Consider the following 17,596-nt stretch of genomic DNA (forward strand, 5'->3'; position numbering starts at 1 on the left):
AAGAAGAAGGAAGAAGAAGGAAGAAGAAGGAAGAAGAAGAAGAAGAAGAGAAGGAAGAAGAAGGAAGAAGAAGGAAGAAGAAGAAGAAGAAGGAAGAAGAAGAAGCAAGAAGGAAGAGAGAAGAAGAAGAAGAAGAAGAAGAAGAAGAAGGAAGAAGAAGAAGAAGAAGAAGAAGAAGGAAGAAGAAGAAGAAGAAGAAGAAGAAGAAGAAGAAGAAGATGAATAACATAATGAGCACATTTAAAATGCACTAGTGAAGTACACTGATGGAGCAAAAAGGCAATGGTACAGAAGAAGAGCTGATGAGGTGCTTCAGAGTTACAAATTGATCAGGACATTCCATGTAAGAATTTAAACATCACCAAAGTACTCAGGCTGGTAAATATGCACTTACAAGTAAGAAAATGAATCAAGAGAGAAGAGCTCAGGAGTGCAGAAATCCAGTCTGATAGACACTGATCCTCCAGACTAGAACAATGCTTCTCAACAGAGCACATTCAATACAAATGCACTTTTAGGTGGTTCACATTTATCCACTGTTCCAGATGGAATAATGAAGCTAAAATGGTAGACAGAAAGACTAGATCAAATATATCAGACATTCCAATGACCCTTGTACAAGTCTTTTAACCTCTCTCACTCTCAATTTCTTCATCTGTAAAATGGAGATAATAATAGCACCTACTTCACAGAATTGTTGAGAATCAAATGATAGAATATATGTAAAATGCCCTGCAAAACGGAAAGTGTTATATAAATGTTAATTGTTATTATCATTACTACTACCCTTGATTCCTCAATGCCCTTTGTTTTGTTATTTGATCACAAGAAAAGTCTGGGTGGGAAAAGAAGGATGGGAATATCTAGAAATGTTAGTGATGTATTAAATAATAGACAGATGGACGAAAGGAAGACATTACAGAAAACAAATTTCCAGAAGATCCTATATACAAATGTTATCTGTGTTTTGAAACTGCACTTTTTAGTAAAATTAAGGATAGCAAAAATCTAGCACACTTTTGGCTCTACATTTTATCAAAAACAAATTCAAGGAGATGGAGTCAAGATAGTGAAATAAAGTCAGGGACTTACCTGATTCTCCCCCAAACCTCTCCAAATACCTAGAAATAATAATTCAAAACAAATTCTAGAGCAGCAGAAGCCTCAGGAAGAAAGTATAAAGCAATTTTCCTGCCAAGGACAACTTGGAGGGTTGGCAGGAAGGGTCTGTTGCATTGGTGTGGAGCACGATCCAGGACAAACTGTGCCAATGTAACCCTAACCCTACTACAAGTAGACCTTGGGAGCCACTGAATCAGCAGTAAAGGCTTCAGTGAGCTTTTAGCCCACTTCAAAAGGAGATTACAGGGGTCTCTTTGCTAGCACTGAAGCAGGACTTTTGTCCATACTCAAATCAGGTTCACAGTGCTGGGTGGCAATCCCAGGAGAGGAGGAGCACGTGTATGTACCCCAGAGCTTAAAGCCACAGTGGGATCCTCCTAACAGTTTCAGGGCAGAAAAGAATGTACCTCTCTTTAGATCATACCATCTTGGAAGAACTGAAAACTTACAGATCCTTAGAAATATCTCTGAAAACAGTTGTGCAAACTCCCTGAAACTTGGAACAGTTTATTCTCTACCCTGGAAGTAGAGTGTACTTATAAAGAATTAAAATTCAGGTATTAGGCTGGGAAAATAAGCAAACAATAGAAAAAGATTCTGATCACAGAAAGCTACTATGGTAAGAAGGAAGATCAAAACACATACTCAGAAGATAATAAAGTCAAAACTCCTACCTCGAAAAAGCCTCCAAGAAAAATTATGAGTTGGTCTTACTTAGGCCATGGAAAAGCTCAAAAAGAATCTTGAAAATCGAGTAAGAAAAGTAGAAGAAAAATTGGGAAGAGAAATGAGAGTGATATAAGAAAATCATGAAAAACAAATCAACAGCTTGATAAAGGAGACCAAAAAATATTGAAGAAAAGAATACCTTCAAAAAGCAGATAGACCAAATGGTAAAAGAAGAACAAAAAAACTAATGAGAAGAATGCCTTAAAAAGTAGAATTGGCCAAATGGAAAAAAATCCACTGATGAAAATAACTCCTTTAAAAGTAAAGTTGGCCAAATGGAAAAGAAGGTACAAAATCTCACTGAAAAAAAGATTTCTTAGAAATCAGAATTGAGCAAATAGAAAGTAATAACTTTATTAGAAATCAAAGAATAATAAAATAAAACCAAAAGAATGAAAAAAATAGAAAACAACATGAAATCTTATTGAAAAAACAACTGACCTGTAAAATAGATTCAGGAGAGGTAATTTAAAAATTATTGGACTATCTAAAAGCCATCATCAAAAAAAAGAGCCTAGACATCTTCTTTGAAGATATTGTCAATGAAAACTGCCCTGATATTCTAGAATCAAAAGGTAAAAACATAAATTAAAAGAATGCAACAATGACCTCCCGAAAAAGATCTCAAAATGAAAACTTCTAGAAATATTATAGTCAAACTCTAGAGCTACAGGATGAATAAGAAAATATTGCAAAGAGTCAGAAGAAACAATTCAAATATGGTGGAACCCCAGTTAGAATAATACAAGATTTAGCAGCATCTACATTAAAGGATTGAAGGATTTGGAATATGATACTGAGGAGGATAGAGGAGCTAGGATTACAACCAAGAATCACCTAACTAGCAAAACTGAGTATAAGCCTTCAGGGGAAAAAATGGATAATAACATTCTTGATGAATGGAAAAATGGATTTCAAACATTCTTGATGAAAAGACCAGAGCTGAATTTGACTTCCAAATAAATACACGACTCTAGAAAAGCATAAAAGTAAACAGGAAAGAGAAATCATAAGGGATTTAATATGGTTAAACCTTTTACATTCCTATGTGGGAAAATGATACTTGTAATACAGAAGAATTTTCTTATTGTTAGGGCAGTTAGAAGAGTAAAAATAGACAAAGGGCATAGGTATGAGTTGGATATGAAGAGATACAATCTAAAAAGCGGCAAGAGAAAAATGTACTGGAAGAAAGGGAAAGGGTAAGGTGGAATGGCATAAATTATCTGCCACAAAAGAGACGAGTAAAAGCTTCTACAACGGAGAGGAAGGGGGGAGAAGACAGGGAGTGAGTGAACCTTAATCTCTTCAGAATTGGCTCAAAGACGATATAACATACATATTCAATTGGGTATAGAAATTTATCTTATCCTACAGGAAAGTTTCAAGGAAAGGAGGAGAATAATGGGAGGGGTAATCACAGACAAAACATTTTTGAGGAGGGAAAGGTTAAAAGGAAAGAAACAAAAGAGTAAAGGGAGAATGAGGGATACAGTTATTAAGAGTAATTGTGTGGGGGGGTGGAAATCTGTGGCAAGTTTTTCCAATAAAGGCCTCATTTCTCAAACATATAGAGAACTGAGTCAAATTTCTAAAAAAAAAAAAAAAAAAAAAAAGACCAGTCCCCAATTGGATAAATGATCAAAAAATAGGAACAGTTTTCAGATGAAGTAATTATAGCTATCTATAGTCATATGGAAAATTATTCTAATTTACCACATATTTATTAGATTGGCTAACAGGACAGAAAAGGAAAATAAATGTTGGAGGGAATGCATGAGAAATGAGATATATAATGCATTGTTGGTGGAGTTGTGAATAGATTCAACCATTCTAAAGAGGAATTTGGAACTATACCCAAAGGGCTATAAAACCATGCATATCCTTTGACCTAGCAATACTACTACTAGATCTGTATCCCAAAAGAGATTTTTTAAAAAAGGACAAATATGCAGAAAAATATTTATAATAACAGGTTGTTTTTTTTCCTGGGGACAAAAAAATTGGAAATTGAAGGGATGTCTATCAATTGGGGAATGGCTGAACAAACTGTGATATGTGGTTAGAGTATGTGATGGAATACTACTGTGCTATAAAAAGTGATGAGTAGGATGATTTCAGACTTCCATGAGCTCCTGCAAAGTGAAATGTATGGTGTACAAATTAATAACAATATTATAAGATGATCAGCTGTGAATGACTTTATTCTTCTCTCTTTTTAACTTATTTTATTTTTTTAATTAAAGCTTTTTATTTTCAAAACATATACATGAATAATTTTCAACATTCACCCCTACAAAACACTGTGTTCTACTTTTTTCTGTCCCTTCCCCTTTCCCCCTCCTTTAGTTGGCAAGTGATCCAATATATGTTAAACATGGGCAATTCCTCTCTACATATTTCCACAAATATCATGTTGCACATGAAAAATCAGATCAAAAAGGGAAAAGAATGAGAAAGAAAACAAAATGCAAGCAAGCAACAACAAAAAGAGTGAAAATTCTGTATTGTGGTCCACATTCAGTTCCCATAGTCCTCTCTCTGGATGCTGATGGCTTTCTTCATCACAAGATCATTGGAACTGATCTGAATCACCACACTGTTGACAAAAGTCATGTCCATCAGAATTAATCATCATATAATTTTGCTGTTGCCATGTATGATGATCTCTTGGTAATGCTCATTTCATTTAGCATTAGTTCATGTATGACTGTGCTATTCTCAACAATACAGTGCCAAGACAATTCAGAAGACTTATGATAAAACATGCTATATCCAGAGAAAGAAATGATTGTATCTTAGTCCACATTGAAACATACCTTTTTTACTTATTTTTCTTTTTTTGTCTATGTTTTCTTTCACAACATGAATATTATGGAAATATTTGCATAACTGCTCACATATAACATCTAATTACTTGCTTTCTTAATGGGGGAGGGGTATAGCAAAGGAAGGAAGGAAGGGAAAGAATCTGGAACAATAAGTTTTAAAAATGAATGTTTAAAATTGTTTTTCCACTTAACTGGAGGAAAAAATATTAAATTAAAAAAGAAAAAAATAAAATTATCCAATGTACTTCCAATTAATTCATCTTAAATTCTTGTGATTTTTCATAGTGGGTTGGTTCTCCTATAAGAAGTCTGTGTTAATAACAGTCAGATCTTTCTACAAAGATATTTCTCATTCATTCAGTTACACAACTTCAATATACATTTAAATCTATGTATCTAGCTACAGTTTCTCTCCAGAGCTCTAGTTCTTCATTTCCTCTACATCGAGGCCTGGCCCCAGCCATCCTTTCCTTCCCTTCCTGGCTCTCTTCCTCTGAGCGCATGTCTATTCCTCTATTCTCTATTCTCCAACCATGCTCAGGAGAAGGAATCTTACTATGCTTATTGGTGATTGCTTGTTATTTATTTATATCTGGGCTAGTTCCCAAAAATGTTTCACTTTAGTTCTCAGCCATCAGTCAATCACTTCTGCCAGTTCTTAAACCAAATCCATTCAATTTTCATTGCCCCTAGAAGAGATGTCTATCTATTCCCCCATAATTCCACTGACCATCCCATAACTTCCCAAAACAAAATGCTCCTCCCTTACCATCACTCTTCTATACCTGCTGTGTTTTCCTCCTATCAGAATATAAATTCCCTGGGGGTTTGAATTGTCTTCTCTTTTTCACTTGTACCCTGATCATTTGGCACAATGCTGAGAAGCTTATTGCTCTATCCAGTGCATTACCAGCTGCCTTTAAAGCATTTAGTCCATTCTTTCAACCTTTGCCTATCTTTCTTTGAGTTTACATCCAGTAGGCAGTCTTGTATCATTGGCAGAGCTCACCTCAACGATATTCTCGCCAAACCCCAACACTAAGCACCCTGTCCCCTTGTGAGATTTTCCTCCACACTGCTTTCCAGTTAAGGATCCTATTACTGTGATTGCCCTTTATCTAATTTCACTCTCTCTAGTCTCGATCTTTTTTTCATCTAAGAAAACAATCTAGAAAATCCCCAAGTCATCCCAACAAGAATGGAAGAAACTATTTTGTGCTGTTTGGGAGGCTGACTACTTTGTATTCAATACCAGGCCTAAATGGCATTTGTAAGGAATTAGGCAATGGTCACCTTAATTTTATATGTCACTGCCTTTGATCATTGTAGCCAATTGAGTTCATAGATTTTTTTCAAGTTCACAATTCCAGCTTCTTTATATCCTGCTCTTGAGCTAGTCTTAAAATTATCATTTAAAGTTTGTCCTGAAGATGATTCAACCAGAGCTATAACTGATAAAATTTGGCTTGGATTACTTTCAGTTCTTGAAACTTTATAGGTCAGCCAGTTAAAAAATGTGATATTTTTGTAAAACAGTATTGCTTTCATAGTCATAGTATCTGTCTATACCCCGTGAGGTAGAATTTCCTGTGGAGCTTACTAACATGTTTATTTTTAAAGTAAGTTAAATTAAAATAGAAAAATTGGATTACAGATTTTCTTAAAAAGCCTGCAACATTTTTAATGTAAAAATATCAATTGTATATTTAGGAATATATTTGTTTGGCAAATATATCCTTTCTGATATTTCTCTACTTAAAAATTTCTTAAACACCTACTATCATACATGAAGGGCACTGTGCTAGGTCCTAGCAACATCAAAAACAAACAGAAAGCCAAACCAAAATCAATTCCAGTCTACAAAGAGCTTACAGAGAGATTATAATACACATTCAGCTAATTAAATACAAAATAATTTCATGAGAGAAAGAACATTAACCATTGGGCAGTCAGAAAAGCCACAGTATAAGAGATAATGCCTGAACTTTGAAGGAATCTAGGGCTTCTCAAGGCAGTAGTAAGATAAGAATACATTCCAGATAGCATGATCAGACATAAAGAAGGAAAAGTTAGAATCTTGTATATGGTAAATAGGTAAAAGGCCAATTTGTCTAGAACAGAGAGGTCAAAAAAGGGAATGATAGGGAATAAAACTTAAAAGGTACATGGAAGCTATATTAAATTTCTTGAGATCCTTCCTCACTTACTCATATTGCCACAAGCTATTAGAGTAGCTACTAGCAATGATTTTTAAGATTGTTTTTATTATGAATTTAAACATTAACAAACATGCATATTTCAATATATACAAAGAGAAGAAAAGTGGACTGGATGAAGCTATGAATTTCTGCTATCAACTATTTGGTTTAATATATAATAACACAATAGTAACAAAACTGTTCTGCTTCTTTGTATCCTTCTAAAGCCTCCCACTTTAAAAATATTTCATTGTTCACCATTAATAAATGATCAAAAGATACGAATAGGCAGTTTTCAGCTAAAGAAATTAAAATTGTCTACAATTATATTTAAAAAGTTCTAAAATTTTATTGATCAGAGAAATGCAAATTAAAACAATCACCTCATATGTAACAGATTGGCTAATATTACATACAAAGAAAATGGCAAAAAATTGGAAATTGAGGGGATACTCATCAGTTGAGAAATGGGTGAACAAGGTGTTGTATATGAATATAATATAATACTATTGTGCTTTAATAAATAATGAACAGGTGGATTTCTGAAAAACCTGGAAAGATTTACATGGATTAATACTGAGTGAAAGAAACAGAACCAGAAAAATATTGGATATAATAACAGCAAAACACTGTACAATAATCAACTATGATATACTTAGCTCTTCTCAGCAACACAATGATCCAGGACAATTTCCAAAAGATTCACAATGAAAAATGTTTTCCACATCCAGTGAAAGAACTATGGAGTCTGAATGCAGTTTGAAGCATACTATTTTCATTTTGTTTTTTGTCTTTTCTTTCTTGTAGTTTTCCCCTTTTGTTCTGATTCTTCTTTTCCAATCTAACTAATTTGGGAATATGTATACTATATATGTATAACATATCATATTGCTTGCTCTCTTGGAAAAGGAAAAGGGAAGGAAGAGAAAAATTTGGAACTGAAAATCTTATTAAAAAAAAATCAATGTTGAAAACTATCCTTAATTAAGTGGGAAAAATACTTCATTGATATTCTTTTCTGTTATAGGGGTGGAACTGAAATAACCACACTTGGCTCTAGTGCATTAAACAGAATTTTCTGACTAAATCCAACAATTAGAATTAAATGTAAATCGGGCCTGTACACCTCCTTGAATCAAAGCTTTTTCGGGAGAGAATGAGTCATCCCTAAGCAATCTACATAAAAGGGAAAAATCTCAGACAAGTGGGAGAAGAGGTAAGAGATTTTAAGCTTATACATTCAAGAGATTGGAACAATCATGGAACAAAAGGTAGACTAAACTGCTTAAGTAAAGGGAGATCCTGGGGAGAATCATTGACTCTAGAGAGGTCTTAGAGAGGAGGACCCACTCTGAAGGAAATCCCCAAAATAGGTCAGATCTTCCCCTGACTTCTTTCTTGATGTCTGTCTATACACAGGTGTTATATGATAATCTTCTGTCTCATTAGCAAAATTCAATATTGCTACAATCACAAAGAGGCCAGGGGTAAACAACAAAGAAATAAATGTAAGTTTAGACTGAGAGCTCAAACTCTATCTAGCATTAGGAATTTCCCTAACTGGAAGCTTAGAGTGATTATGATTAAACTCAGAACTATTTATTTAAAATAAATTCCCTGAAATCCAATATTAGGGAACCAAATACATCTTGGGGACCATTATGTTGTTCTCTAACCTTAAAATGGGCTAATTATTCTAACAGGATGTTGCATTTTCTTTTCTTCTTTTTTTCCTCTTATCCCACCCCTAAAAAACAGCATTCCCTTCTAACAAATAAGTATAGTCAAGCAAAATAAGTCAACCTATTGTCCATGTCTGAAAATGCACGTTTGTATGCATGAAAATGCATGTATCACTTCTTTATCAAGCAATAGACAATAATCAGATTTCTCAAGTCACAATAGATAATTTAATTGATCACAATTTTTCCGTAATCTTTGCCAATCTGACAGATGTAAGTAGGAGCTCAGAGATCCTTTAATTTTCACTTCTTTTATTATTAATGACTTGGAGTATTTCTTTATATGATTGCTGATATCTTTTTTTTTCATTTGACCATATATCTCTGTTGGAAATGATTTCTGTTCTTATATATTTATGTTAATTCCTCATATATTAGATTTTTATCAAAGAAATTTGCTTCCACTATTCTTAATGATAAAAATCAATCACCAAAGAAAAATTGATAAGTTTCTTCCATATCAAAGCTATCTATTATTCTCTTTCAGGCTTAATCTAAGGATTTCATTAGCATAACCTTGCTTAGCTGGATTTCATACCAAACTTTCTGCATATCTGTTCTCCACCCAATTCCCCAGTTCTTTTCAATGTTTTTTGAGGTATAACTGCTTGTTGTCTTCTATTACCCTCTTCCCCAACATTAAGCAAATAAACACCTATGCTAAGTTGGTGTTTCTTTTGGCTGCCTGTCCACTCACTAAGGAGCAGAAATGTTTGCTAGCTCTTTCAATTTCTGGACCATTTGGTCTTTATTATAGTGATTCTTTAATAATCAATAAATTCCTCAGAGAAAGAGTAATATTTAAAGCCAATGTCTTTATTTTTGTTCATGTCCTATCTTTCAGAGGTAATAATAAGCTTGTTTAAACAGACAAGGTTAGAGCTTTTCTCATTATATATAAAATGTCCTTATCATTATCACAATGGCTAGTTCTTTATGGTTTGCAAAGTATTTTATAAAAATCATTAAAATTAATCTTCATAACAACCCTGGGAGATACTTAGTATTATTATTGCCATTTTACATACAAAGAAACTGAAGCTAAGACAAATTAAATGACTTGTCTAGGATCAAATAGCTAGTAAGTGTTTAAGATTGAGTTCAAACTCAGGTCCTCCCTCCAAGTCTAGCACTCTAACTGCTACACCACCTAACTCATCTTTTCTTCTAATTTAATACTGATGCGGATTCATTCTAAGCAATCAGTGATCTGACTAAACCCTGGCAACTGATTCAGAAATGAATCACATGTCAGAACTTAGTCATTTCACATCTGTAGTAAATTCCAGTTTTTCTAACATATTTTGATTCTTAAAATGTCCAACAACTTCCAATTATGCTCTTGAAGAAAGTATTTATACCATATAGGCATAAGGCATCTGAATAACCCACAAGCCTTTAGCTTCCTTTATTTCTTAATCTTTATATTCTCTAACTTTTTTGTCATTCTCCCCAGAACTAACACCTTTGAATTGAAATCACCACATATCAAATTATATATTGAATTGGTTTGTATCCTCTAAACTTTGGAGAAGTTAATTGGATTCTTTGTAGAAATTTCCTATCTTTTCAACCTCTGCAAAAGACACTAGTTCATAAACCACAATTATCTTCAAGGTGATCTTTTTTTCTCATGTTTATTCACAGCACTACAGAGTAAGGATAATCAAGGGTTCCAGGATATGAGCTCTTAAGCACTTGGTGAAATTAATGCCACCAACTGCTAAATTCACCTCCAATTTTAAGCAATTTTCAGAATGTATTTTAGGATGGAAAGAATTTTAAACTAGATGTCAGGAAATGAATTCTAGTACCAGTCCTAAAGGTAATTCAATTTTAAACATAAATACATACATTTATTTATTAAGTGTTTACTAGGTACAAGGCACAGGTGATAGATTGAGCTTAATTAAACAAGTTAATTTTGGGGCCCCAGTTTACCTATTTATATAATAAAATAAGGAGCTGAAGTAAATGAGCTCTCATGTCTATTCTACTCTAATTAAACAAGTTAATTTTGGGGGCCCCAGTTTACCTATTTATAAAATAAAATAAGGAGCTGAAGTAAATGAGCTCTTATGGTCTATTCTACTCTAATGTTCTATAATTCTGTATTAAATGGCACCTACTGATCAAATATATTGCCAAGTAGCTCCTCTAGATAGTATAAATGCTTAGATAAGAATAGAACTAACTGGGAATGCTGGCAACAGAATAAAGTAATTGTTAGATATGAGAAATATATCTTTGACACATGTCTCAAAAGGCTGATTGAGGCAGAGTCTGGGAATCTAGTAGAATCGGGAAAGGAGTCCAAAGCAACTACGTTCAAAAACACAAAGCAAACTATGGGCTTTTCTGCTGCTGAAACTTTTTATTAATAAATGTTTTTCACATATCTGCTGTAATTCTTCCTTTTTGTGGGAATGCATTCATAAGTTTACAAAGGAGAGGTATGATCAGGATGCTTGGGTATTAGTCCTAGCTCTGCTACTAAAAGTGTATAAAATGGGTCTCTAATTTTTCTATCAACTCTTTGATACTGTGATTCCAAGGCTCTGTCCTACATGTCTTACAGAATCACTTGGGAAATAATGACTCAAGATTTTCTGTTTTACTCATATTTCTTCAAGACAAGTCAACAAACATTTATTAAGTACTGACTACATTCCAAGCACTGTCCTAAGCTTTAAAAGTAAGAGAAAAAAAAACACTAAAGTAATTCTAGCAGACTAGTAGACCACAGGCTCCAAGAGGACAAGAACATGTCATGTTATTCTTTCTGTATACCCTACAATGACTAGAACAATTCCTCATAGAAAACACTTAATATTACTTGAAAGAATTTGCCACTCTGATCAATATGATGATCTAAGACAGTTTCCTAAGGATTTAAGATGAAAAATGCTATCAACCTCCAAAGAGAGAACTGATGAATTCTGAGTACAGATTAAAACATACTAATTTTTGCTTCCTTTATTTTCTTGTTTCTTTTGGCAAGATAGCTGGTATGTAAATATATTTTGCATGATTTTACATGTATAATGAGTGTTATATTGCTTGCTTTCTCGATGGATGGGGTAGGGACTGAAGACTGGAAAAATTTGGAACTTAAATTTTTTTTTAAAGAATGAATATGTTCTGAAGTAGTCAATAAATATTTGGCTTTTGTTGAATATGTTACAAAATACCCTGGTCAAGGACCTCTCATAGTTGACGGTATCAAATGAAAAAAAATTGTTTACAAATATCCCAGGCAAATAGATAGTGTGGAGGTTTTAACCAAGGCAGAAAAAGAATTGAATGGTGGTAGTGGTGATACAACAGAGAAAGTACTTGAGGTACTAAGGCAGTCAAAGCAATTAAACACCAAAAGGTCACTGATCCCCCTCTCCTCCTAAAAACAGTTAAAGGGACCTGATGGGATGGATATTCACAAGCCCATAATCAACTGCCATCACCAAGAGCTTCACAAATAGGATAATTCAGAATCACCTGCTGTTGAGCCATTATCACTTTCAACACAGACAGCACAAGATTCTCCTTCTTCACTATACTTGAACCTGATATGTTTCTCCTCTACCTTACAGTAGGATAACCATGGAAGCAATCATGATTTTAGAAAGGGAAACTCATGGGGAGTTCTACTCTGTCACACCCCCTGCAGTCTAGCTCCCTTTCCTTTAAGTATGAGGAAGCAGGGAAGGCCAAAGCAATTACAGTGGCAGCTGCTACAGCAGGAGCACCCCTTAGAGAGGAAGAATTTCCTCCAAAAACTGACTTCAGTGATGCAGATTAGCTTAGAATGATTGGTTATTTTATCTTCTTGCTGGTGTTATTCATGACATTTATTTTCAACTAAAATGAGATCCTTTCTAGCTCATTCTAAAAATAAGTTTCTAGATCTCTCCTATCCAGCTGTATCTTGGTTTCATTTCTGTCTGAGCCAAAGGCCAGGATTTTGATTTTCCCATATCAGGGAAATAAATGTAAGAATCTCTTTTGATCTTAGAGGTGAACTTGAAGGTCAGTCACTATGGCCTTGTTGCAACCTTAGCCTCCTCTGGAACACAGAGCCTAAAAAGCTATTCTTGAAACTCTTCCTCCTAGGCAGCTCAGAAAATTAAATGCCTCTGAAATAACAGCTGGTCTTTCAATCTTTTTGGTTACTGTGGTATTTATTAGCAATACTCAAGTTTCTTTAAAACTTGAAAATCAGAAACAGAACATGAATGCAGATTTCAAGACTATAAATAAATTAAAATATTTTAAAAAGAATAAATTAATGATGCTCTTGGGATAGGTGACATCTGTAGAGCAATACAAGTGACTGTGTGATAAATATTTCTACCAAACCAAACTTCTTAAAAAACAAGTTTTCATAAACTGCTACACCTCAATTCAATTTTAAAATTCAATTCATTGAGAAGAAAGAATTCCTGCCCTCAAAGAGTATATAACCTAGTTGAGGAGATAAGACATACATGCAAATAGCTGGAGAAAAACTCTAAAATAGCATATAAATGTGCATGGATTGGTCAAAAACATAATCAAACATACTTACCAAAAGGCAATTCAAATCTTGTATCTAGCAAAATTTTATGGGGAGTTGGGTTCTTGGTTCCACAGATTTCGTCATCTTTCATTAACGTTTCTGCTTCCAAGGTGGACCATTCCCCAGGGCCTTCCTAAAGGACATAAATCTAAGATTAAGTTTTAAATTCCTATTATGCTTTTTATATCAATACATTTCTGCAAGATCCATGCCCCTATTTCTTCTAGACCCTCTTGTTTGTAAGGAATCTCTGACAATCATATATGCTCCATATGAAAGTACCATATTTTCTCTTTTATCTCATCTCTTTGTTCTTCACATTGACTTTTTTTCAGTGTAATGGTCTTTTACACAAATGGGTTGTATGTTTTGAAAAATGTTTCCATATAATCAGTTTCCTTGTTAATTCCTTGTATTTTATGAACTTAAAATGTGCTTATTTTATGCATTTAAAAATATTATTCTGAGATGGGGTCATAAACTCTACCAGATTGTCAAGGGGGTCCATGAAAAATTTTTCTTTTTAATAAAAAAAGTTAAAAATTTCTGCTCTAATTCCTTTAACTAGAACAGAGTAGTTTTAATTGTGCTTCCTCCCTGCAGGATTTTTAGCATTTTGACATGGTACAGAAAACTCATGAAGACCAAACTCTTTAACCAAAAATCCCTTTTAGATTTCTATTCAAAATCTTCTAGTTTGGCTCCATCTTCACTCTACATATGCTCTAGATGAATATGAGTTTCTCATATTTGAACTCATTTTCTCATATTTGAGCTAATACTTCCAATTAATAAAGAGGCAGAAGAGAATTAAGTTAACATCATCAGGACCAAAGAAAGGAAACACAAATAACTAACCTCATCTGACTGCCGGATGGTCTTCAGTGCAATCCACACAGTGCCCACCATTGTGTCCCAAATCAGGCCTTTGTTCCATACTTCTACACTTAAACCCAGGTCCAAGCGACTGATCTCACTAATGGAAACAAACAAAATAGGTCTATGAGGAAATTCAGATACTATGAAAAAACAAAACAACATACTTACCTACTTTTGACTTACATATGGCATAAGTTACATGGATCCAGAATGGAAAGGGAACTCAGAGGCCAATCAGTCAAAATCCCTCTTCCAAAGATGAGGAAACTGAGGCACTGAGAAGATAAATGACTTTTCCAAAGTCAAGACAGAGGTTGAATCTGAATCCAAGTTCTCTGAGTAGAGCTAACATTCATCCCACTGTACTACACTGAATCCCCATTACAACACAGAGTTCAAAGTGGTCTTTCAATAGTATCTTTATCATCTATTATAAGGGGAAAAAGCATTGTGTGACACTGATTCACCTTGAAGGTTCCTAACAACTTATCATGGAATACATCTTTAGAGCAGCAACTTCCTTTCTAGCAATTTCTTTGGCCTCTTTCCTCACATTTAGGCCCTCACTTCAGCCACCAGCCAGACAATGGAGAGAGAGTACCAGACGGTAGACAAATAATGATGTCACATTGTTGTCATTTTTTAGGGTAGAATATAAGACTCAGACATTTTTATTATATTTTATATGCCACAAAACGCAGCATAGGATAGTGTGCTGAGAATTAAACCTTAAAAGTCCAGAAAACCTGAATTTATGACCTGCTGCAACTATGCTGGTTTGTGTCCACCTAAAAGTCATTTAATCTCTTGATGCCCCAGGCAATTCTCTAATATTAGAAGGTATAAAGGTAATGCTGAAGAAACTAAGGCAAGATAGAGATTAGAGAGTTTTTAATATTTTATTTGTATTTCTGAGAAGGAGAATTTTTTGGGATGAAAGAATCCATTTTGGTCCCAGGGCTGATGTTTCAAAGCATTCAGCATCAAATGTGAGATTCTAATGATTTATATATGTGGCTCCAAGATCCAGGAGACAAAGGCAAGGGGTGGAGTCTAAGTATTGGTAAACAGCAGGAATTTCCAGGCAGGGACATCAATTCAGTTGTGACAGGTTGGGGGTAGGACCATGAATTCTAATAAACTGGGAGTAAATGGGGTAGTCAAACTAGATACAGAAAGTCTGGAACTTAGAGATAGAGGATGCCAGTTAGGTATCTGAGATAGGACATCTGGAGTTTTATCTTTTGGAAGGTCAGAGTGGCTAGATCTCTACAACCCTAATTATCTCAGTACTAATGAACAGGAAAAGGGGAATTGCAACCGGGGAATTGAGACAGAACAATTAAGGGAATTGAGGCAGAACAATTTAGGAAAACTGAGGCAGGACAATAAAAGGAAACTATAGCACAACACTGACAGATGCCAATATGTCTGCCAATATATTGGTGGAGGTCTCCATACTGGTAGTTTCCCAATGTGTATAATTTATATAATCATAGATTCAAAAATATATATATATATACATATATATGAATATAACCCCCCAAAAAAAAACAACACCACCATCTGACATTTATATATTTTGTAATTTCCAGAGCACTTCTGTATTTATGCTCTCATTTTATTCACCTAACAATCCCAAAAGAGTGGCAGTACAAAATTGACAAAACTGGAATCAAACTACAGTCTTCTTGAGTTCAGATCTAGTTTTCTTTCTACTATTATTTCACATCTGTTATTAAAGAAAGCATTTCTCTCCCTACCATTTCTTAAGGCCCATCAACATCTTAGACATTCATAAGAATGAAGCCACATCTTTCTCTGCAGGTTACAGCACCATGGGAGCAGAGGTGGGCCCTTGGAGGGCCCTCAGTAGGCATCAAATCCACACCCCCCCACACATCATACAAATGAGGTAACTAAGGCACTGAGAGATCAAGTGATCTGCCCAACTGATAAAAAAAACACTTCATTATTCTCACTGTGTAAAAAAGCCCCGGGCTAGATGGGGCAGCTTTTGAGCTTAAATTCCCAGATTAATTTCTGTGAACTACCACTTCTGTAAATGCACACAGAAAGAAAGTGCAGAGACACAAGCTAGTCCTCCTGAGGAAGGAGGACAAAGGTCACCCACCTCGTCAGTCTTCTCTAGAGAGTACAATACTTTCTACTTGTAGAGAAGAGAACTGTCCTCACCATAGAATTACTCAGACTCTTTTATTTGAGGAAGCAGAGAAGAAGGAGCACCTGCCTACTCAGAGAAGCATGACAGCATCTAAGAGTGCTAAAGACACCAGCACCCGGATATTTAGTTGGTACTGGCCGACTCCTTTAAAAGAATCAAAGAACATGGGTGATTTCGGCCAACTCTGATGCAGCACCAGCTAAGGAGGAAAGCTCTCCCCCGAAGGGTATGCGGGGCAGGGACCAGCTGAGATGCAAAACCTAGAAAAGATCAGCAAGAAGCACTGAAAGTCTAGATGGTCTGGAATGCTGGTTTAATGCCTGATTTTTGTTACTCTGCAGAAAAAGCACATCTCCCTCCTAATTATTTTAGGAACTGTGGGTGTATGGGTCATTCTACTTTATTTTATAGATGAGGAAATGAAGACTCAGCAGGGTTGAGAAAGTCTGCCTGGTAGAGAATAGATCTGGAGAAAGCAGCATGATGACATGATCAGAAAATGTTAGCAGCTTTGAGGTATTAAAACAAATTACCTCATTATGTGTATATCTCATCACTAGATTCCTCTGCATTACTAGAAAAATTCATCACACTGGTAGAGGCTCATAAATTATGACTTGGAATAGATTGTGACCCACAAAGAAGGGAGAACTTGGGGTAGCTAAATGTGAGATCCAAAGCAAGTCCACATCCAAGATACCACACATTTCACAAGTGCTTAAAAGATCTTGCCTTACTCAAGGCTCAATGTTTTTACATTAATAAACAAAAAGAAAGACATTACTTGATAGACATTAATCATCTACTATATATTGCCTCTGAACAGTGAACAATCAAAAGTAAAAAAAGCCCCTTAAGGGGCTTTCAATCTAGGAACAGGAAATAAGATTGGATATGAATTTATAAACTGTATAAAACATTTTATGGGTAAGTCACTTAACTTCCTTGAGTCTCCCGTTTCCTTATTTATAAATAAAGATGGAGTTAGACTAGATTGAGGTCTCTTTCATTCACATTGTGATCCTATAAAAGAGGTAAGCCACATGAAAAATGTTCACAATAGCCTTTTTTTGTAGTGGCAAGAAACTTTTAATTAAGTGGATGCCCATCAATTGAGGAATTGTCGAATAAATTATGGTATACAGATGAATGCAATATTATTGTTCTATATGAAATGATGAATGGGTTGATTTAAAAAAAATCCTGGATTTACATGAACTGATGTGTTGTGCCAATTGACACAAGAACCAGATGTGTCTTAGAAGACAGAGTGCCACACTGCATCCAGTAGACACTAATCTCAGAATTTAACACCTGTTGTGTGTCTTGTAATTCTGAGAATCCAGATGCTATCA

The 17,596-nt window shown here is 34.8% G+C and overlaps 1 protein-coding gene across 7 annotated transcripts in view; it reads right to left on the reverse strand.

The window, feature by feature from the left end:
* Nucleotides 1-17,596, reverse strand: part of LOC100918963 (protein unc-13 homolog B) — a 327,802-nt gene that overhangs the window by 201,086 nt on the left and 109,120 nt on the right. For all 7 annotated transcript variants that reach the window (XM_031945396.1, XM_012543050.3, XM_031945394.1 and 4 more), the window contains exons 4-5: nucleotides 14,036-14,153; nucleotides 13,187-13,310 (exon numbers count right to left, since the gene is read on the reverse strand). In XM_031945396.1, coding sequence (XP_031801256.1) covers nucleotides 13,187-13,310; nucleotides 14,036-14,153 — 242 coding nt within the window. The remainder of the gene's footprint in view (nucleotides 1-13,186; nucleotides 13,311-14,035; nucleotides 14,154-17,596) is intronic.

Source organism: Sarcophilus harrisii, chromosome 1 (genome assembly GCF_902635505.1).
Source record: "Sarcophilus harrisii chromosome 1, mSarHar1.11, whole genome shotgun sequence".
Lineage (NCBI taxonomy): Eukaryota > Metazoa > Chordata > Mammalia > Dasyuromorphia > Dasyuridae > Sarcophilus > Sarcophilus harrisii.